The sequence below is a fragment of the Tenrec ecaudatus genome, chromosome 1 (assembly GCF_050624435.1).
Source record: "Tenrec ecaudatus isolate mTenEca1 chromosome 1, mTenEca1.hap1, whole genome shotgun sequence".
NCBI lineage: Eukaryota > Metazoa > Chordata > Mammalia > Afrosoricida > Tenrecidae > Tenrec > Tenrec ecaudatus.
Window position 1 is genome coordinate 181,891,092 of NC_134530.1, and position 23,531 is coordinate 181,914,622.

At 43.6% G+C, this 23,531-nt stretch overlaps 1 protein-coding gene across 2 annotated transcripts in view; it reads right to left on the reverse strand.

The window, feature by feature from the left end:
* The window catches only part of F5 (coagulation factor V), a 92,384-nt gene that overhangs the window by 15,314 nt on the left and 53,539 nt on the right, over positions 1-23,531 (reverse strand). For both annotated transcript variants that reach the window (XR_012787269.1, XM_075564621.1), the window contains exons 13-19: positions 19,397-21,521; positions 16,246-16,420; positions 10,484-10,720; positions 8,859-9,069; positions 5,073-5,252; positions 2,917-3,033; positions 774-845 (exon numbers count right to left, since the gene is read on the reverse strand). Coding sequence is in view for 1 of the 2 variants with exons in the window: in XM_075564621.1 (XP_075420736.1) it covers positions 774-845; positions 2,917-3,033; positions 5,073-5,252; positions 8,859-9,069; positions 10,484-10,720; positions 16,246-16,420; positions 19,397-21,521 (3,117 nt within the window). In the remaining variant the exon portion in view is untranslated. The remainder of the gene's footprint in view (positions 1-773; positions 846-2,916; positions 3,034-5,072; positions 5,253-8,858; positions 9,070-10,483; positions 10,721-16,245; positions 16,421-19,396; positions 21,522-23,531) is intronic.

Genomic DNA, 23,531 nt, shown 5'->3' on the forward strand with positions numbered 1-23,531 from the left:
CTCAATAGCCAAAGCTTATCTGAGGCAGTGATATGAGAGAAGGTGAAAAGTCTCCAGAGTGATTTGTAAGTGTAATTTTGGGGCCTCAGAACCAGTTATTTGGTTTTCTTATGGGAAAAATATGCTTAATTCTCAAACTTTAAAGTGTTCTAATACAGATTAGGAGCTAATTGAGTTAGGCAATAGAGGTATCACTGCAGTGCAGAGTAGAACTGCCCCTGTGGGTTTCTGAGGCTATAACTCTTTATGGGAGTAGAAAGCTTTGTCTTTGTCCTGTGGAGCTGGCTGGTGGGTTCGAACTGCTGACAGCCCAATCTGTAACTACTATACCACCAGGGCTCCTTGCCACAGGCACAGGCAGAGAACCCTATACAATGGGATTAAAATACTTCATGGCTAAGACCCTGCGGTTTTAGATGGAATGACTGTGGAACATTTTGGAAATGGGCACATGGTAATAAAAACAAGCTATCCACTCCTTGCCAAATCTTTGCAGTCAGGCTGCCTATAGGCACCTAGCTCTGGGGTTTCCCTGGAAGATGCTCTTTGGGAACAATGCCCACTAGAGAGGGTGGCAGTGATAAAGGGCTACCAATATTCCTTTCAGCGTATGCTTTTCCTGTCAAGGTAAGCCTCCCAAATGGAGCTGCTTCACTACATTGTGGTGGAGAGGAGCTGGAGAGGTGGACTGACCTGCAGCTTTCTCAGGCAGCGTTTCCATGGCTGGCTTTGCAGGCTCTAGACTGTACCAGGGCTGAGATGCTAGTACTTACCTAGATGCTCAGAAGCCTTGATCTGTGCATCAGATATGATGCCAGTGCTTAGACCCATTGGCATTTTACATTCTAAAAATAAGTAAAACATGAAGATATTTTGGTTAGAAAAGTCGTGGCTAGACGTTTCTTCTCTCTGATGGGTCAATGATGAAATATTTTCAGCTACTTCTTATTCACAAACTTAAATATGTCTGATCATAAAATAGCAAATACACTCGCAAGATTGGTTCTTTAATAAAACTGGTGACACTACAAAAAGACAACTGATATCCTGGAATGGAATTGATTTTTCTTCCTATATACACATCACTGCTGCGTATTTATTTTCAAAACATTTTTGGTACCCATGAAGCAGTAATTTTACGTTAGATTTTTCCTCCAGCCACTGGGTGCCACTAATCTACTTTTTGGATCTTTGCATTTTCCTATCCTAGATTGTCCATGTAAGTGGAGTGTGGTAGTTACATATGCTGGTGTCGATTTGAGGATTAAAAGTGAAGGGGTGGAGTCTAGCCTGTCAATCAGGTGATAGCCAATGAGGCCTCTGTGTGGGCATGGCCTTCTCCTGAGGATTCTGGGAACTCCTGTATTTTCCTCCTCGGAGGCGGGAGACACACTCTCCCTTGGTTCACTCCCTGAAGGACATCCCTGAGGAGAAGCTACATGGACCTACCTTGATGGAGCCAGAGCCTGGACCTAGAGAAACCACTGGAGACCCCTGCCAGTGCTGAGATGCTTACAATGCCACTGAATCCACAAGACGTCCCACCCACTGGCCTGTGACCTTCCTGCATTCAGCATCATTGCATGTGCTGCGTGAGTCTGAAGAGGACTTTATAGATTGGTGTCGGACATATGAGCTAGTATTGGACTTATGGACTTGATCTGGACTGGGATGTTTTCTCAATATTCAACTGCTCTTGCATATAAAGCTCTTTTTAAAAAAACATATGCATGTCTATGAGTTTGCTACTATAGTCTACCCAGACTAACACATGGAGGAAATGTGATCGGCTCTTAAACTGATTTCAATCTGTGCACATCATAGAAAAGGTCTTTTTATAGCATGAAATGCGATCCCTCAGAAGACTGTTTTCTCAAAAGCTCACTTGCAAGTAGCAAGGTTGTTTACATCTTATTCAGGGCAAGGAATAGCAGACCCTGTGCTTCCTGGATATCGGCACCTGCTTGGCACTCAGTAGGTGCTTCGTGAATGCTTAAAGAGTGGGGGGAAGGCTGGGGGGGAAGGCTGGGAATGGATGGGACTGCATCTCGCAGCTATTCAGATGCCAACAGAAGTTCAGTGGCCATTTTGGTGATTGATGAATTTTGGTTATCTTTCCTCTCTGTCCTCTAGGAGTCTGGAAAATTCTTACACAGATGCACAGGCGGTAAAAAGCAGTTTCATCTCCTACTACCTGTGTGGCTTTTGCATTGGCATTTTACTGAAAGGATGCGCCCTTGGAGAATTAGTCCTCCCACCATAGAATTTTAGTGGTAAGGTACATGATTAACTATGAATTGCATGTGGCAAGATCTACTCTTAGTTCTCAGAAAGGGCAAGAATGTTCTTCCTCTGACACCTTCAAAGCTGAGGATAATGACCACAAGTCCATCACACGCTCTGAACCCAGACTGTGTCAAGGCATGCACCCCACTTTTGCCGTTCACTCATTGCTACGCACCCGAGCACATGCGCCCCTTCAGGCTCTGATAGATTTGTCAGCTCGCCCAGGATGAAAGCCCAAGGAAAGCTGGTGTGAGAGGAAATCGGAAGATGTCTCTCTTCATTCAGATTACGGTGTGAGTAATAGACATTTGTGGTCTCCTCAATGGGAAACATTGATTATTTACTAACAGCAATGGCTTTGCACACATTTACTTTCATTTCCTTCTTGGCTCGCTGCACTATGGATCAAAACTCGGGAAACACAGTGTTTTAATGGACTGACCGTTTAAGTTTGCCGGACAATTTGTATTTTTAGTGCAAGGACACCATGGGCCAGAATAAAGCCATTACGATTACAGATTATGTCCCCATCTCATCAAAGTCCAGAGCTGACTCCTTCCAACCAAAACGTTGGCAAATATGCATGTTCCCAGCACAGCTTTTCTGCAGATCAAAGTTCTTGGATGCTACCTCTGTCTATGATGAGGAACGGCGTCTGCATCCCTGCTCTCTGGTTCTCTCCAACCTCTGTGTCGAGGAGCCACCAGCCAGGTTTCGATGCCTTCATTTCAAGAGTTTTAAATGAACCTAAAACAAAGGGTGAAGGACAACATCAGAATGGTTGGCTGCTGTCAGAGACTCCTCACATACTGTATCGCAAGAGGGTTTAGAAGACAGGACATAAGACATGAAGGAAACTGCACATTATTTACTGTTTCCCAGAATGCACCGGGATTATTCCCATGCTTGTTATAGCTCAGTGCTTTGCATGTCTTCTGTCATAGAAACGTGTACAGCCCCTTGACCTCCAGGTACTTGACCAGGAGAAACATGGAATTGTTTTCCCACCCCTCCCAGATGTAGACTTTCCCATCTTCATAGCGCCCTGTCCTGGTATTTTCTATCTCTGTTCTCACAGTCAGTGGATGTACTGATAACTGTTGCATGTGTGGAATCTAACATGTTTATTGAAAAGAAATAGAATTCATTGTGCTTTTTAAAAAAGAAAGGAAGAAAATAGGACCTAAGAGCTATACATTTCTATGTTTCAGTAAGTTTAGAACCCTAAGGGCTGAAAACAAAACAACACGGACCACAAACATGAACACTACCAAAGTATCCACCAGCTCTCACTAGAAAGACACTGTCACCAACCTAAGTACAAGGCTACATACCTGGTAGAGCTCCATAGTCGAACACTAACAAAGCAACCTGTCTGACCACATCACCAGGCCTCAAACTCATGCACACATTTGACTTTCTTTTCTAAGTAAGAAAATTAAAATAAAACACCCCCCACTCCCCATGTTGTCAACTTTTCTGTCAAGCTGCATCATTGGATAGAGACGGACACATTTTTTCCCCACTGAAAATCACTAAAAGAATGAGATTTTCAATATTTCTGAGTACCAGTTCTAGTATTTGCTATGTCCCACTGTCATTAATCTATTTTAAATATAAGTATAATTGTAGTGAAAATTATAGGATGACCAATGGCCATCCTCCTCAGGCACACTGCAAGCCCTCTCCAGTCTTCCCCTCTCCAGCACAGATATTGTAGTCAGAACATCTAGATGAGGCAGCCTGTGCTAACTTGGGAGTCCATCTTGGGAGCCCAAGACTGATGGAAAGGCAAACAAATCTGATACTATATTCACACCTAGAGAAAAGATAATAGGTGTATTTGACCTAGTCCCTTTGTTCCTTATCTTAATGAAATGGCTTGTTCTAGATTTATTAGGGAGTCATTGACATGTTGAAAACAAAAAGACCTCCTAGTCTCCTCTTCCCTCACCCAACCCAAGCTCATTGGTACGTCATGACTTTCCCTCATTCCTTGAAGAGCATTTGCAGAAGGCCAGTTGCTTGGTCAAAATGCAGGCTCCTTTGCCCTTCTACTTAAGACCTCATGTGCTAGAGTCTCTGGGAGCAAGATCTAGGCTCTAGCATCCAATTTAACCAGCGTCCTCGGTCTTTATTATTATGCTCACTACAGTTTGAGAATCTGGGGTATCTAGCACTCACCTCTCCTCCCACATACTTACTACACACAAAGCAACATACAAACAACTCACTGGCACATCATACATCCTTTTTGATGCCGGTGGCTTATTACTTTGTTAATATTCTACATATGACAATTTCGAAACACCAATACCATTCTTTGCTTTTAAGAATTAAAACCTTTTTTGAAAAAAAGAAATCTCCAACCAGTCTCAAGAATCTCTCAGACTGGGAGTCCCGGAGTGTGTCATCTACCCACAGATATCAGGATAACAGATACAAGAGAATCCAAGTATATTGAAACCCTGGGAAAGCCCTAAGGTCTCCTCCTGATGACAAAGAGTAGCGGGGCCCTTTGTTGTGCAGTGCGGTCCCAACCTGCCCTGTGAGAGAAACACAGTGTCTTGGGAGAACCTGGGTTAGACACAGCATCTTGTAGCTTTAGCAAACAAGTCATCAATGGCCGATGGTCTTAAAACTCCATATACAGTTTTCACTAAGGCTTTCCCAGAACTCTGGGCTCTAACCCCTTCGAGAGCAGATCCACAAGGAGGGAGTGGTGTAAGATCGTCTGCTCTGGACATTTCTTGGCAGGGCTCTCTTTGCATTATCCAGGGCCTTACCAGGCAGAAGGGGCCAGACTCCTAGCTGGTGCTGTTGGGTGCCATTTTCCAGCAAGGTCTGGCCATGAAAGTGAACCACATGAATGTCTTGGGAGCTGCCCATGTTCAGCAGGTGCAACCTCACCCACTCTTGCTCGTACATGACCAGGCCTGGCAAGCGGTAGATCATCCCATTAATGGCTGAAAGGACAGAGAGGTGCAATCCATTAGAAATCTGTCTACTTTGGGGAGAGGCTCCCACTCACCGCCCATTTCCTGGCTACCCCCCATTCTCAGGGCCATTCAGCTGTCGAGAAACCAGAATCAGAGTCCCCACCGTCAAGGTGATCCTACTTACAGTGACCTTGTGGGACAGAGTAGAACTGCCCTTTGGGTTTCAGAGACTATAAATCTCTACAGAAGCAAACAGCCTTGGAGCAATAGAAAGAGCCCCCAGACACCATCCTACTAGTGAGATGTTCAAACTCAACTTCCAGCTCCTTGTGGTCTGGCCCCCGCCACACACCAGCCCAGAGCAGACGTGTGAGTGAACTCTGTTGCCACCCATATTATCAGTGTTTTCCCAGATATCAAACTTCTGCTCTGTGCTTGGCCCACCCCCCACTGCATCTATAGTGTCATTTCCCCTGGTAACAAAATATGGTTGGTTAACCAAAGCCACTGCCAGCTGCTTCCAGTTTATAGCAATCTATGGGGCAGAGCAGAGCTCCCCCACAAAGTTTCTCAGGCATCCTTATGGAAGCAGACAACTTCATCTTTCTCCTACAGACTGGATGGTGTATTCAACCATCAACTGTTCAGGTAGCAACTAAATGCTTAAAACATTGCGCCACCAAGGATGCTTCATGTCACCCTAAGCCCCAAACTCAAAACCAAACCCACGACCATCACGTTGCTTATGACTCATAGCAACCCTATATGATAGAGAACTGTCCCTTTGGATTTTCGAGACGAAACCCAAAGTCATCTTTCCAAGAACAGATGACTTCCACTTTGTCCCTAGGAGTAGCTGGTGGCATTGAACTGCCGACCTTGTGGTTAGCAGTTCAATGTGTGTAACTCATTTTCCCCCCACGACTCCTATGTCACCTTATAGTCTTCTGAAACTAGGGAAAGTTCCAGGCACATTTGGGAAGTCCGGGTTTCTCTTGCCCACCATCTCTTGCTATCACAGTGACTACTGTTTATTCTCTCACTGGTATGGCCCTTTCCAACTTAGATGTCCAGGGTGCACACTTTCTTCACTCTCTGAGAAATAGGTGTGCTTAAACAAAAATCACTGTTAATAATGCTTAGTGTGACCAAATATTTAACCGGGTGTAGTTGGTGAAGTAGAGAGAGATTCAGTGGCAATGAGGACCAGTCTCAAGGAGAAGGACTGATGCAGGGGTTGCAACGATGCACTTAGATGTAATGATGGTACAGGACTGAGCATCATTTCCATCTGTGGTACACAGGGTTGCCACGAGTCAGAGCAGGCTTGATGCATCTACCAACAACCACCCCCACCACAACAGGGTCTCTTTACATTAGAGGAATCAGGCATGTGAGATTTTGGAGATGGAGCAGGCATAATTTTGGCGCTCTTATAATTAGTGGTACACCTGTGTACACAGTCAAAGCCAAAGACCTCTCTCCTCATCTTAGTTTTTTAGTACTACTCTACCTCCAACGAGTGAAAGGCATCTCAGAGGATAAGTGGGTCAGCATTGCTAAACCGTAGAAGCAATGCCAATGCCCAGTCAACATTTGATAACTGAGCTGGCTGATCTAATCCAGTTATTTGTTCATCCACCCACCACATATTTACTGTGCACATAGTGCAAAGAGCAGCCATTGAGCTAGAGCCTGGGTGCTAGGGTGCTGCATGGGGGAAATGCCACCGTGCGTGGAGCGAGGCTTTACCATACACTTAAAGCCGGAATGATACTGAACGCATTTGACCAGGAACCAGGAAGCAGTGGCAACAAAAAACAGTGTCGCCAAGCCAGCTAAGAGGCAAGACTGTCTGATCCTGTAGCCTGCGCTTTTTCTCTAGGGCGACAGGTCCTCTGAAGGGCATGCCTCTTGCTTCTAAGGCCAAGCACACCTGCCTGAGAGAGGGTGGGATGGGAGGAGAGAAGAGGAAAAAGCACTGCGTGGAGTCTGTTGTTAAGAGAACCGCCGTCTCAGTGGTCCTACTCTAGATGGTTTAGTGTCTATTTTTTAAATTTTGCAATAAGTAGGGTTATTTTAATGAGTAGAAAGAAAGGCCTGATGGTGTACATCAGAAAAATCAGCTGGTGGAACCCAAGTAATAACGATAATCCAGTCCCATGGTGCGTACAGTTGAAAGGAGACTGGGGCCAGCACGATGGCGGTGAACAATAGCAATATCATTGTTAGTGGGTGGGGTCCTGGGGCAGATCATAGCCATATGATTTGTCCCCCTCTGCCTTCAAAGTACTTTTCAGGTGACACGGGGTTGCAACAAACACCGATATATTTAATGATATGGATGTACAGCGAGGTACCGGAATATGTAAATGGAGGGGGGTGGGGAGAACCAGACTGGCTTCGCCTTGGTGAATGGCTGGAAGTGCAAGTAGCATTGAATTGGAATGCTCTGAAATAGCAACCTTTTCCTCCCTTAAACTGGGCACCTGACCCGTGACAGAAGCACCCGCCCACTGTTGTCCAGTGCGTTCTAACGGATCGCAACCCTCGTGAACAGAGCAGAACTGCCCGACGGGTTTCCACGATTTTCAATCTTTATGGAAGCAGACAGCCTCGTCTTCCTTCCTGTGATGCAGCTGGTGGGTTTGATCCACCAGCGCCGCAGCTCCAGGAAGCCCAGTGCTTAACCCCCAGCACAGCCCCTCCCAAATCTGAACTCTCAGAGAGATCAGATCCATCCATGAGACTGCAAACAGTGCTTCTTAGCCTTCTTCCGTCCCCCTCTAACCCCGGAGCCATTCTCTGCTCTCCTCCCAACCTTACATTCTGCTCTTCAACAAAATTCCTTGTAAGTCCGTTGCCAATGTGCAGGCTAAATTCCTGTGTAAATGCCCGTGTGGGCAGTCTCCCCAGGTGAGGACCCAAATGCTCCCATCCCTGGGAGCCAGTGTCTCATCTCCTGCTATGTTCATACGCTTTGTTTGCTGAGGGCTGCTTCAAACTAGAACTATACTTAGTCTTCCTGTAACAAAAACATGGACAGTCATTTCTCCTTTATACGCAGCAGAGGGCAGCATTTATACCTGTAGAGATCGTGACACCAATTGACTTTCAATAATGCTGAGTAATAGTACTTCCTTTGAGTAGGCTGCTAACCTAAGCGGCTAGAGTCCTTGGTGGTGCACTTGGCTAAGCACTCGCCTATGCGCTGAAAGGTCAAAAGGCTGGCCGTTAGAACCTTCCCAGAGACCCCTGAGCAAACAGGCCTCCGGATCTGCTTCCGAGAAGACAGGGCTTTGAATCCCCTAAGGGGCAGCACCGTTCTGCACAGATGGGGCGATTAGACTCAACAGCAACCGGCAACAATCATTTCAGCAGAGTGGCCTTTCTGCTCATTTGTTCGGGTTCTTTTAGCATCACCCTTAGTACATGACCTTTCAAATGTTTTTCTTCTTCACCTCTCGAACCGCCTGCGAGGTTACAGCAGCGTCTCTCTGGAGTTTTACGGAGCTACTTTTAGTTATCGCGCCTGGAATTTCAGGCTCAGTCTGCGAAAGACCTAACGGCAGAGGCCCCCATAGTTCAGCCAGCTTTAATTCAGAGAGTAGAGCCAAGACAAAGGAAAAATACCCTGAAACTCATGGGAGTGCTTCCCTTCGGAGGACTCAGGTGGCCATGACCTCTTGGTTGCCTTTTCGTAGTACCAGCTCTTCTTTTCGTCAAAGGCCATAAAAAGGAAGACAAACTCTCGCATGTCCTGAGGCATGTTGCTCTCCCGGTGCAGGGTTCCTTTCTGGCAGATGAGCAGGGGCCCAATCAGGCCGGAATGGATATCCTTCTCCTGAAAGACAGTAAGGAAGAGCAAAGCTTCTTAACCAAAAGCCCACTGCGATCCAGTGGATTCCAAACCTCAGGGACTCCAGAGGGCACAGCTGAACGGCTTCCCAAAGCTTCAGAGCAGAACACCTCTTTCTTCTGTGGAGCAAATCCTTGACCCCGTGGTTGACAGCGCAATGCATAAGCACCTACCCCACCAGGCTTTCTAACTCCGACACTGCACTCACGGCTAAGGAGCCGTCTCTGACTCATAGTGACCCCGTAGGACAGGCTCGGACTGCTCCCGTGAGTTTTTAAGAGTGTGATTCTTTATGGGAGCAGAAAGCCCTCCCTGGCTTTTCCCCTCAAAGCGCCTGGTTGATTCAAAATGCTGCATTTGCTTGCAGTCCAAAGTGTAACTCCGAGGCCACCGGGACTCCTGGGTTCTGGCTCTATAGGCTTTGAATTTGAAAATTATAAGGAAATAATTTAATAGGCTTTGATATTTATCATCAGATTCTGTTGCATTCATATTTTCTTCCTCTGATGAATGCTTTCTACCTACCAGGTAGTAATGATGATGATGATACTGTCATGAATAGAATGGGTTCTCTATACTGAGCATCTACCAGTCTGTTAAATGATTAGCTCACAGTGCCTCATTAATCTAACACCAATCTTATGTAGTAAATATATGTTCATGCATTGAACAAATATTTACCAAATAGCTACTATTTGCTATGCACTGTTTTCTTATTTTTATCTCAGGTAACTAAGATTGATAGAAGTTCAAATAACTTTTCTAGGGTCACACAGTACGTATGGAGACAGGAATTTAAATCTAAGACTCTTGCTCCTTTACCTTTACTGAAATAGGGGAGTCTTGGCTTTGCAGTTCTTTCATAAAGAACAGAAGGAAGCTGATACTCATTGGAGGTAATTATAAATAAACATCTATCTCTGAAAAAGTCACCCTCAAATTCACTGCCATTGAATTGATTCCAGCTCATAGCTACCTTATAGGACAGAGAAGTGCTGCCCTGTTGGGTTTCTGAAGCTATACATCTTTACGAGAGCAGAAAACCTTTCTCCAAAGGAGCGGCTTGTGGGTTCAAACCACTGACCTTGAGGTCAGCAGTTCCATGCATAACCTACTACTCCATCAGGGCTTCTGGTGAAAAAAATAGTCACTCTAAATTGGGGCAGCCATTTAAACAGTCCTTACTTGTTCTCTGCAGAACAAATATTCCTGTTGCTCTGCTCTCTGAAGGGCTGAAAGCACGGTCCTTGATTATGGGCACTGTAGACTGTCGACCACATCCTTTCGCATTGCTCACAATCACCAAGACCCCAGACACCTCACGGTTCTGACCTGGCCCTTGCATGTGCTCACGTTCTAAGGGCAGGGGATGGCCAGGAACCTTTGAGGATGTACCTACCGGGTTCACTGATGAGTAGTAGGTCCAAACCCGACAGGCTGAGCTAGGATTTTCTGGCCCCGATCGCTCAGTGGCATGCCAGACATATGTGTAAGTGCTGTTTGGCTGAACAGCATTATCTTCCTGAAACCACTCCGGCGAGTCATCGTCGTAAGTCTTTCCCTCTGATGATTTTTCATAGGAAAGTCCATGAGCATGAAGAGAATATGGTCTGGATGCTAAATTTTTAAAACGGACCTAGAGAAAGGAATGATCTACAAAAGTACTTAAGCTTAACACGAATCCGAACGGAAAAAAGGTCAGCAATGTAAGAGACCTTCCACCCACCCAGTAGCTATCAAGTCAATGCAACCTCATAGCAACCCCCAAATTCTCAGCGTAGAACTGCACATAGCATCTTCTCTTTTAAAAATTAATTTTATTGACATTAATTCACACATCAGACACCTGAGTAATTCAGTCATATTATGGTGAGCTGGGCAATCACCACCATCAATTTCTCATTCTCTTTGTCATTAGCTCCTCGTTTCCCCCAGATTTCATGCCATGGCCCTAAGAAATTATTAATCCAGTTGCTGTCCCAAGAGATTGCTTATCCTGGGTTTCATATTCAGAAAATGATACAAAAACAAGACAACCAATTATGATTAAAAAATCAGAGAAAAACTTCAGTTGAAAAGAAAAGATTAAAAATGGAATCTTTAAAATGGATCAAAAGAGAGATCAAATGATAAAATGTTACACTTCCAGGTAGCTCCATCTGCCATAATCCACTTTCCAAGGCTCTCTGTTTGATAACCAGGCTACTCACGTCCTTGGACTATGGTCAGAGGGATTTGCTAGAGAAATAATCCAGGTGGAGACCCTGCAAATGAATTTTGGGCTTTCACTGTCACCCATAGACTTCTGAAATCAAACAGAGTTTTCAGAATTTAAGCTTTGATACTGTTGCCTTCTCCAGATTTAGATTTTATTATTTATAATAGTTGGATCACATAGGCTGGTGTTCTTAGCTGATGCCTTGCTTAAATGGCTACTTGTTTGGAGACAAGCCTTTAATGTCTCAGAGACTATTCTTTTGGCTACCCAGGTACCATCTGATTTCTTCACCACACTTTGTTATAGCACCCTTATCTTCAATGATCTCTTCATGAGGGCTAGTATGAAGGAGGGCTGTGTCATAAGAATTAATTGTTCTTAGATTAGAGTTATGATTAAGTAAAAACCAAAAATATATTCATAAGTCTATACTTTTTGTCTCTGGTTCGCTTTAGAGATATCGTTATCATTTTATGCACATAGTGTTGTCAGTGATCTACTTTGAGAGGCAGATCACCAGAACATCCCTCTAAGGTTCCTCTGGCTTTGAACTGCAAACTCATTGGCTAGTAGCTGAGCAGTTTATTATAAGCCAAACTGGACGGTTATTAAATCAGACCAAAAATTTATTGAAAGCTAACAATTTCAAGTCAGTAAGCATTAGTGAACTGGAATGGACCATTACTGGCAATTTTGAATCAGTCCATCATATGGTTTCCCATGCTGGAAATGACAAATTCAAAAGGAATGGTGTCACATTCATGGTCAAAAAGGACATTTTCTGTCTGTGATAGGGCAATATCTATACACATATAAGAAAATCCCATTAAGATACTCTTTTCAAAATTTATATCCCAATTTCTAAAGCCAAGGATGAAAAACAGCCAACTTTTCCCCCCAGTTTAAAATGAATCACCTATTCAATAAAGAGGAATTGATAATTATTGGAAATTGGAATTAGAAATTTGGAAACAAAGTAGAAGAAGCATAGTTGGAAAATATGGCCTTGGTGATAGAAATGAAGCTGGAGGTCACATAATTGAATATAAGAAGACCAACACCTTCTTCAGAGCAAATACCTCTTTTCAATAACATAAACTGCAATCCTATACATGATTTGTCCAGATGGAATACACCAAAATAAAATTGACTACATCTGTGGGGAGAGATGATGGAGAAGACTCAATATCAGTTAAAATGTGACTGGGAACTGCTTGTAAAACAGACCATCAATTGCTCAGATATAAATTGAGGTTGAAGCTGAAGAAAATGAAAACCAGTCCAAAACACAACCTTGCGTCTCTCCTACCTGAATTTGAGAGCATCTCAAGCATAGATTTGATGCATTGAACACTAATGACAAAGGACTTAATGAGTCGTGAGATGACACCGAGAACATCACACATGAGAAAGCAAAGGGTCATTAAAAAGACAGGAAAGAAAGAAAACATCAAAGTGGATGTTAGAAGAGGTTCTGAAACTTCCTCTTGAAATTGTAGAGTAGCTAAGGCAAATGGAAGCAATGAAGTAAAAGAGCTGACCAGAACATTCAAGGGCACCTGGAGAAGTACTAGAATGAAAGGTGCAAAGGCCTGCAGGTAGAACACAGGAAGGATGGACATGGGCAGCGTAGCGTAAGTGGAAAGAACTGAAGGGAAAAGTCAAGCCTTGAGTAAGAGTATTGAAAGATTTTCATGGGCAAAATATTGAACGATTGCAGGAAGCATCCAAAGAAGATGGAAGGACACACTGAGCCGATATTTAACCATTTCAAAGATAGCACGTGATCAAGAACTAATGACACTGCAAGAAGAAGTGAAGGCTGCACAGAAAATATTAGCAAAAAAACAAGCCTCCGGAAATTGACTGAATACCAATGGAAATGTTTCAACAAACTGATGAATCACTGGAAGCACTCACCGGTCTTTGGCACGAAATGTGGAAGACAGCAACCTGGCACACTGACTGGAAGAGATCCATACTTTTCCCATTCCAAATAGTGACCCAACAGAAGGCACAAATTATAGAACAATGTCACTGATACCACAAGTAAAATTTTGCTGAAGATCAATGGTTGCAGTAGTACAGCAACCAGGAATTCAGGTCAGATTCAGAAGAAGTCATGGAACAAGAGATATCATTGCTGACATCAGATAGATGTTAGCTCAAACCAGAGAATACCAGATGTTTACTTATGTTTTATTAAATATGACAAGGAATCTCTTGTAGATCATAGCAAACTATGGACAGCCTTGAGAAGAATGGGAATTCCAGAACACTTCATTCTGCTCATGGGGAATCTACACCTGGATCAGAGGCAATTGTTAGACAGGGACAAGGGAATACCGAGCAGTTTAAAGTCAGGAAAGGTGTGCCTCAAGGTTGCGTCTTCTCACCATGCTTATTTAATCTCTATGTTGAACAAAGAGTCAGAGAAGCTGGACTACATAAAGAAAAACACAGCATCAGGATTGGAGGAAGGCTTATTAACAACCTGTAGTATGCAGATGACACGACCTTGCTTGGTGAAATGAGGAGGACTTGAAGCACTGGCTGATGAAGATCAAAAATATGATTTGCAACTTAGTGCAAAGAAAACCAAAATCCTCACAACTGAACCAATAGGTAATATGATAAATGAAGACAAAATTGAGGCTGTCAAGACTTTCATTTTGCTTGAAGCCACAATTAATGCTCATGGCAGCAGCAGTCAAAAGATTCAAGGACACATTGCACTGGGTTATACACACAAGACTTCTTTAAAATGTTGAAGAGCAAGAATGTTACTTGCAGGACTAAGATCCACTTGACCCAAGCCATGGTATTTTTCAATCGCCTCATATGCATGTGAAAGTTGGGCATTGAATAAGGAAGACCAAAATGAATCGATGCCTTTGAATTGTGGTGCTGGTGGAAAATATCACCAGTCCCGTGCACTGCCGAAAGCACAGAGACGTACCTTGGAAGGGATTCAGCCAGAATGCTTCTTCGAGGAAAGGAAGAGGAGACTTCACCTCTTGTACTAAGACCGTGTTATCAGAAGAGACTACTTCCTGGGAAAGACATCATGCTTGGTAAAGTAGAAGGACAATGAGCAAGAGGGAGATCCTCCATGAGAAGGATTGACCGGGGCTGTAGAACTTTGTGGGAGCAGCCACTGTGATCTTTCAACCTTGGACCAGCAGGCCAGCACTGCACCAGCAGAGGACCTTAAAGACCACATGGGGAGACTCTGCCCCAGCAGGACAGGCAGACTCCTGGAGGATACACCCTTCTCTTCTGTGACGTCTAAAATGCTTAAAAGTCCCCTAATCCGGAGCCCTGTTGGTGTAGTGGTCACAAGCTGGGCTGCTAACCACGAGGATGGCAGTTCAAATCACCAGCTGCGTAGAGGGAAAAAGATGAGGCTTTCTTCTCCTGTAAAGAGTTACAGTCTCAGAAACTCACCAGGGGCAAGTCTACCCTGTGTTACAGGGTTGCCATGAGTAGGAATTGACTTAATGGCAGTGAGTTTGGTTCGGAATCAGAAAAAAAAAATTACTATCGCTTCCCTTATCTACATGTTTCATTAAGAATAATTAAGATATTTATATTCCTACTTGTCCATTTGCATTTTTAAAGAGAAAATATTTATTGAACATTCTGTGGGATGCTTAAATAAGTAAAGTAGGTTATGTTCTTGGATCTAGAATAATTTACTTCAGATCAGTTGCCCTTTTCTGTCTTCTTAAGTTCGAGGTGAGAAAGGATGAGAGAAATACATTCTAATGGCCATGTAAACTGGCTGCAGGATTGAAACAGGATACAGCATGTTGAAGAAAATTGACCCTGATTTGGAATACATAGGCATCTTACTTCGGGGGTGGGGGGACTATTATTTTTATTCAGAGGCGTGGAGACATATATGCCTTCCGGATTCTCTATTCTTGCTTTGCTTTCTTTTCTTCTCTTTTTTTTGGAAAGAGAAAGCATTCTTACTATTGGAGCCACTGTGTCAATCTATCTTCTTGACCATCTACCTCTTTTTCTACTGGACTCAGCGTGCTGCCCTTGGGCCCCAGCATGACGACGATGAGGATGGTGCGGGCTGAGCCCAGTGTCATTGGTCTGCACATAGGGTGGCTGTGAGGCACAGGCGACTCCACGGCACCGCAACCACCACCAGTACTGCCACAGCTGCTGCCACGAGTATGACGCCCGGTAGAGGGCTCCTGAATTTCTTAAGTCTCTTCTTGAGCTTCAGAGAGGAATGGCAGAGTAATTTCCTCCGGGATATATCGTTTTTAGATGAAAAAACATTGGGAGGTCATTATTTTTGTCATGGAGACGGCCAAGTACTTGGCAAAGAACCTTTGAAAAGAAATGCCATTAGTTAATTCTGAAAAATAGATCCAGGTCCTGGTTGAAAAGGAGTAAAACTGTATAGAGCAAAATTCAAAGTGACAAAAAGTAAAAAAAGGCCAGACTTAGCGGTCTAAAGGAGATTATTAGAAGCACTCCCTAAGACAACCTAACTTGACAGTGAAGATACTCTCAGAGGCCACCTTCCAGCCCATTACTAAACAGGCCCATAAAGTAAACAACAGCACCCAGCGCATGTGCTCCTTAGAACAAAAAACCAGGAGCCCCAAAGGGCCACATGGCCCCAAAGCGCAGAGGAGCGAAGGCAAGAAGGAGCAGGGAAATCAGATGAAGGGGACGGAAAATCTAGGGAGGAAAGAGGGAGAGTGCAGATACGTTGTGGGGTTTACAAGCAATGTTAGGGAACAATTGTGCCTGAGTTATTGATTGGAAAACCAACTTGTTATGTACATTTTCACTTCAAGCACAATAAATAGTTCAAATAAATAAACGCACCAGCTGTCACTCTCTTTCCACCTGAAACATTTATAACCTTCTGGCGGCTTGGGAACAATCCCCCCCTCCCCACTGTTCTGACTTACTTGGATGACATCACCTACTTCAGCCCTGATAATAGGACCCAGAATCCCAAGATGCTCTTCAAACTCCCCTCGAGGAATACGTTGGGTAAAGGTGCTGTCGGTGTACTTTTGGAAAACAGCTTTCTTGTATACGGTGTTCTTAGGAGCATCATCAACATCTTCACTGTCCACTTCACTGCAAGGATAATGATAATATTTGTTTAAAAGAAGAACTAAAGACTTCACATTTAGGAATGTGTTTCTGTTTCTTTAAAAAAAATGCCTAACCCAGGTAACCTCTTTAATACTCGATGAACAAGTGAATGAATGAAGACACAAGGTAGACACAGTTATTGACCTTTTAGCTCAAATGTTATTTCTAAGGTAAATCTTCCTATGCTGCTTTAGGCCAGGTCAAAGTCTCCTGTCTCAATTCTTCACATTGCGAGAGTATTGCTATAGTGGAGTGTGTGTGTGTTTGTATAAAGCATTAGCTATCTATCTATCTATCTATCTATCTATCTATCTATCTATCTATCTATCTATCTATCTTGCTAGCTAGCTAGCTATACACACATATGTATACACACACATACATATATATATGCTAAAAAATAAATAAAAACCTCAAACTCACTACCATTAAGTGGATTCCAATTCATAGCAACCCTATAGGACAGGGTGGAGCTCCCTTTGTATGCTTCTGAGACTATAACTCTTTATGGGAATAGAGAGCCTCATCTTTCTCCCTCAGCCAGTGGCTTATAACCACTAGCCCCCCAGGGCTCCCTCCACTGTTCTGAAGATGACTTACTTGGAAAACATCACCCACTTCAGCTCTGATAATAAGAAAAGATAACATCTATAATAGAACATGAATAATATAATCTATCATATATGTACACTCATTGTTTGCCATCAGGTCAATTCTGACTCATAGTGACCCTACAGGACAGAGTAGAACTGCCCCTGTAGGTTTCTAAAGTTGAAAATCTTTATGAGAACAGAAAGCCTTATCTTTCTCCCATGAGACCATGTTGAGTTTCAACTGCTGACCTTGTGGTGAACAGCCCAATTTGTAATCCACTATATCATCAGGGTTCTAGACACACACACACACACACACATTTTCTAACTATCTATCATCTATCTACATAAATAGCATTTCTATGGGACTCATATCTCTCATTCTTGCTGTCATTGAGTCGATGCCAAGTCATAGTGACCCCATAGTATATACAATTATTTGTATTTATTGTTGAGTGAGGTTATCTACTGGTGTCTACCCCTGCTACTAGAATGCAAGCCCCTTGACCTCTGCCACTAGAGGTCAAGGATTTTGCAATGTTTGCTCACAGTTTCCGTTCCAAAGTCTATTACATTGTCAGATAAGATACTTAAACATTTTTGTTGAATGCAAAAATTAATGAGCAAATAGATACAAGCAGGACTCAAAAAGTCTGTGAAAAAATCCATTATCTTTTAATTCCATATCCTACAAACATTTTGAGCCCCGTTTCAATGTCTCAATGTCTTCAGGGATTCCCCCCATCTCCCAACTGGGTCTTGAGCTTGTTTCTTCTATTTGGCTCTAGAATGTTCTCTCATTCCATCTTCTGCTTAATTCACTCTCATTCATCTCCAGATCCCACCTCAATGCCGCTTCCTCAGGGTCATTTTCCCCAATTCTGATATTACTACATATCTACCTTTCTTTCCTGGCATTTATCATAAAGTTATATCTTAAACGTTATTCTTTTCTACCTGCTCTACTAAATAAGTTATGCATACCATGAAGACAGGACCATGTGCATTTTATATTATTAGCACTTAACACAATGCTAACAAAATAATAAAGAGTTGATGAATGGGTGAGTCTATTCAAGTTACAACTCTAGTTTAAGTAAAAACAAGTCATTATCTATGGCTGTCTCAATTGAGGGTACAAACTTGCTTTTTAGTTTTAAACCACCTGATGTCCTTGGCCTCTGTCACTGGAGTCTGACAGAATTTGAATTATAGTTTACTAAGATGCTATATACTTTATGTTGATCACTGTGACAGGTTTTATGCCAGTTTGGCTGGGCCAACATTCTCACCTGATACCATCTACTATAATGTAATCCACTTCAGTTGTGGGAAGAATAGGGTAGAAGGCCAACTCCTTCACCTGATCTCAGCCTTGTACATGGAAAGGAAGTTTTGTCAGAGGTGTGACCTACTCTTAACACAAGTCAGCGCTGTGGGGAAGCTTGCTCACTTATTTGTGCTGATCTAGATCCTGCATCTGGCTCATGGAAGCACTGACCCTGGAAGCCATCACCAGCCTGCCATATTGCCTGCCGACCACAGATTCCTTGGCCTCTTCAGCCATGCTCCCGACTTGCTGACTTTGGATTCATCGACCTATGCCTCCCTCAGCCTGTGGTCTTTCTCCTTCCAGGTTTGCTGGCCTCACCAACACACAAGTCAGGAAAGTACCTCCAGCTGAACATCTGATGCACGGAGTTGGCCCAGACTGGACTAGACTGGTTCTACAAGCATGATGTGAACCATTTTCTTGATATGAAATTCTTTCTCTATACATACTTAAGTCACTGGTTTTGCATCTCTAGAGAACTCTGCCTAACACAATCACAAGTTACACGTGCGTGCACACACACACCTACACACACGATGGGGTTTCAAAAATTCACGGAAAAATGGGGTTGAGAGATAATTTTTTTCCATGAAATGTATGAAACCCTCGTGTGTGATGTGTATGTGCACAAATAAATGCAAACGAAGACTTCTACAAATTTGAAATAAACTTCAGTTATATTTTCTTGATTAGCTGATTTCCAGGGTTCGTTGGGCAGGGCTTTAGAGCAGAGAGGACTGGGAATGATGTGGTAAGACCAGAACAGGGAGGAGTAACTTGTTCAAGTGCAGAAATGTCAGATTTCTCACAGCAACTGTTCTTATATGGTTTTGGTGCCATCTAAAGTAGAGGCATTAATCTTGGAAATCACAAAGAATATAGTTTGGGTCAACATGTAATAGAAAACCAAGCACCATACTTAGCACAACTGGCCCTGACTTATGTCCCCCTGAACTATGGGGGAAAAAGTGATAATTACTTTTTAAGCAGGACTGAAAAAACGAAAATATAAGAGAAAGAAATGGGTCAAACCGTTGTGCAAATTGTGAATAATCCCAGGATATTTCTTCAACAGCAATGTAATAGTTTTTTCTGTTTCCATTTTTGCTACGTAGATACCATGCTGCAATGTTGTCGGGATTTCTGGAGGAGTTGACGTCTGTCCTCATGTCAGTTTGGTAGGGATCATCATAATGCACATAATCCATTTGAACAAAGTCTTCTTCACTAAGTTCAAGCATCTCCTGTCTTGGAATGATCTCAATGTAATCTCCATCATCTCCAGAAATGCCCACTATTACTGGTGGATTAAACTGACTTGATATTAAAGTGTCGTTGAGTGCAGATGTTGGAGGAGGAGATGATGTCTGAGCAAGGTCTGTAGAAGGGAAAATCTGACCACGTTCTAGAGTAGGAGGTGATTGAGTAGATTCAGAGGGGTAGGCAGTCTGATTAAGGTCTTGAGAAGGCAATGTCTGATTGTAATTTGGAGAAATTGTCGTCTGCCTGAGTTCTGAAGAGAGAGTTGCCTCAGTGAGTTCTGAAGGAAGGGTTGTTTCCGTGGGTTTGGGGGAAAGAGTCATTGGACTGAGGTCAGGGAAGAGGGATGTCTGATTGAATTCTGAAGGGAAGTCATCTGGGGAGAGGGTCATGTGGCTGAAGTCTGAGGAGAAGGGGGGTTGACTGAGGTCTGGAGGGGAAGTTGTCTGCCTACCTTCAAGTTCCAAAAAAGGAACTATTTGATCACTATCATTAAGGTATGACTCGTAACTTAGGTCATAGTCGGGGATCACGTCAAGCACTGTTTGAGAAATATCTGCAAGGGAGCCTGTCTGGCCAGTGTCATTGCTTAGGGTGTTGGGATTATAGTCAGGAAATGAGTCCATCCGGCTGGGACCCATAGAGGCCACTGTCTGGTTGATGTCTGTGAGAAGAGATGTTTCATTGGATTTATGAAGTGACAACGAATCGTCAAATCTCTGGTCTGAAAATGCGGTGTCGGCCTCTCCTGTGAGGGCATGGACGCCCCCGGGGAGGCTGAGAACGTGGTGTCTGAGCTTCTCCTCCTTCTCCCTTTTTCGCGTCCTAATGTAAAAAGCGGCTTTCTTCAATCCACTATGTTCTCCCTCCCGTCTTACTTGGCGAGTGTTGTGTGTAACTCTAGAAACGCTTGAGTCACCCCGATGCTTTCCATGCTTGTTTGTAAGAGGGATGCTCTCTTCCCCGGTCCTTGGATCATTCTGGGGACTGTCCAGCAGCTTATTAACAGTCACAGCTTCATCAGTTGCTCGGATAGTTTTGTAGTTACCTGTCTCAGAAACCGGATGCCATTTCCCATTCAAAATGCTAGATGCTTTCTTGAGTTTTAAGAGTAAAGGATCTCTAGGGCGATCCTCCCGGGACTCCATTCTGGAAGGAGAATCGTTGTCTTGTCTTAAATGTCTCCCACGTTTAGGTGCCAGTACCTCCTTCTGTGGACCCTCCAGCTTTGCTGCGGCATCTCTTCCTCCCTTCCATACTGTATATTTAGCATGTTTGTGACTTCTGAACCCTTTTGCCCCAATAGGAAATAAGTGTATCTCTGTAACCTGGGACTGTGGAGAGTCCTCTAGAGAGCCTTCATCAGAATAAAGGATGGAATGCTCTGCTGTGGAAGAGTGGAGCGAGGAGCTCTTGTCTAAGTTAGCGGGGTGCCCCAGGAGAGGACTGGTGTCTGTGGTCCCCGGCTGAGGGAGGGTTTCCCGATTTGCTGAGAGGCCATTGTCTATGAGTGAACTAATGTTACTCGGAGAAGATGAACTTGAACTAACAGCAGTGTCGGCACTTGGGGCTCTGAGTTCTGGGCTGTTCTCCAGAGCTAAGGCAGTGAGGTTCAGCTCATCTTCCTTCTGAGTCTGTGATACATTTCTCAAGGACCTAATTCCGAGCGCTGAAGCCAGGGAATCCTGGTAATCATAATCTTCCTCCTCTTCACTTCTATGCTCGGGAAAAGCGTGCACCTTCCGAGTGCCCTTCGTTGTAGCTTCTGGAGGTGGAGGTTCATATAGAATCTCATATGAGTCTTCATAATCATTCCGGATACATTTAACATCCCTGAATTTCAACCTTAAATTTCTGCTCCTTGGACTGGAACTTGTGGTAGTTAACATCCATGTTCCTACAGAAGAGGGAGAGACGAGAATTATAATTCCCAAAAATGAAATAGGTGTAACAATGCTAGGAGTCATTGTGACAGCCATGCTCTTGCCAGGTTTAGATGAGAATGCTCAAGTGTCGGCTGTGGGCCCCGGTGGACCATAAACTGCTGGTAAGTGGTCCACAATGGCTGGAGGTTAGACATTTACTATAAAACGTTTAGAAAATGTTTTAGCAATGTGACATCCAAGTGTGGGGTCAGTGCACTAATCTCATTTAACAGAACACTGACCACAACTACCGTATATATATTCGTGTATAAGCCGAGGTTTTTCCAGCACATTTTTAATGCAGTTTTTGTGGTAAAATTAGGTGCCTCGGCTGATATTTGGGTCGGTTTATACTCAAGTATATGCCAGTAGAGATTAGGGAGGGAGAAAGTCGGGCAGATAGTTTATAAGTTATTATTTTAGAATGTGCTAAGGAAGGGATGAATCAAGAAAAGTGGATGGTAAATATCATAACACCATTTTAGATGTGAGGTAGTTTATTGGCCAGTAAACCTGGTTGATAAACACATGTGGAGTTAATTGAAGGGCAGAGAGATAAATGGTTCAGTGAGCCTCGCCTTTCTAGTTCTCGGGTCTCTTGCTTTGCAATGGTTGGACCAGGGTGCAGTTGCCTTAGCCAGTTCCCTGCTTCAGCTGGCAGGGCTTACTTCCTGCAAGACATTCCTGAGGAAAAGCCACATGGACCTACCCCAATGCAGCCTTGGGTGCTGGAACAGCCATGTGGAGACCACTGCCAGCGCTGAGATGTTTACACATTCACAGACTCAGCTTTCCTCCTGCAGTTGGCATCATTCTGTCTGTTTTGTGAGATGGAGGAGGACTTTGTGGATTGGTGTTGGACATAAGGGTTAATGTTGGACTTGTGGGCTTGGGCAGCATGGGGTTGGGATGTTTTCTTGACGTGCACTTAACCTTTATATAAAACTCTCTCTTATACATGAGTTTCTGTGGATTTGTTTCTCTAAAGTACCCAGACTAACACAAGATGCTTGAGGATTGGAATTGAGTGGTGATGAGGTATACCCGCACACATCAGAGACATTCTAATATTCCTAAGTATGGTGCTTTTATGGTACTTGATTTTTCCATCTCTAATTCCTTTCTATTCCTTATTGTTATTAGTAGAATCAAAGTCCCATGTACCCATAAAGAGACTTTTCTGTCTGCTTTAGAAGCAGCAAGGAAAGGGGGAGGGGAAAAAAAAGGAAACCGAGCTGATTCCAGGAACCCCAGTGGAAAGCGAATTTTGAGAATGACGAGTGCAACGAATGTATAAGGGTGCTTTGCTCAATTGATGTATGTATGGACTGTGATAAGAGTTGTATGAGCCCCAATTAAAAGATTTATTAATAAAAAAAGAAGCAGCAAGGAAAAGGAGGAAGCAGAAGAACTTGTCTGGTAGAGCTATAACACAGTAGATTCTCTTGGACTAGTGACAAGCATATAGCGAGAGGAAGTAAAAAAGAGTTGTGAAAGTTGTAAAATAGTTGTAAAAGAATGAGGGGTGGGATAGGAAGAGTAAATATCCTACAGTCAGTGTTTCCCAAAAGTGGGAAGAACAGCCCCCGGGAGGGCACAGGGACCATCCAGGGGAGGCACAAAAGCAGATGCTGACCCTTTATCCTGGACTAGGGCCATTGTAACAGCGTTTTTCATGGCCAGAGTGGTGTTGAGGGTTATTTTTTTTTTCTGAAAAGGGAAAAATAGGCCAATTTGTTTTGAGAACCTATGCTATTGGCAATAAATAATTCAGTTGGACCTGGGTAATTCTGAAAAATTTTGAAGTTCTATGATTCTCTGGTGTACTGAAAATTCTCTGGGAGAGTTCCAATTGTTGAGTGTGTGCTGAGTGCCGCTACTGGGCAGAGACCTCAAGTAATGCTCAAAGTAACTCTCTGACGAACTAGGATTTGAGGAAATTGTGGCAACTGGGGGCAGGTAACCAGTCAAAGGTTGCACAG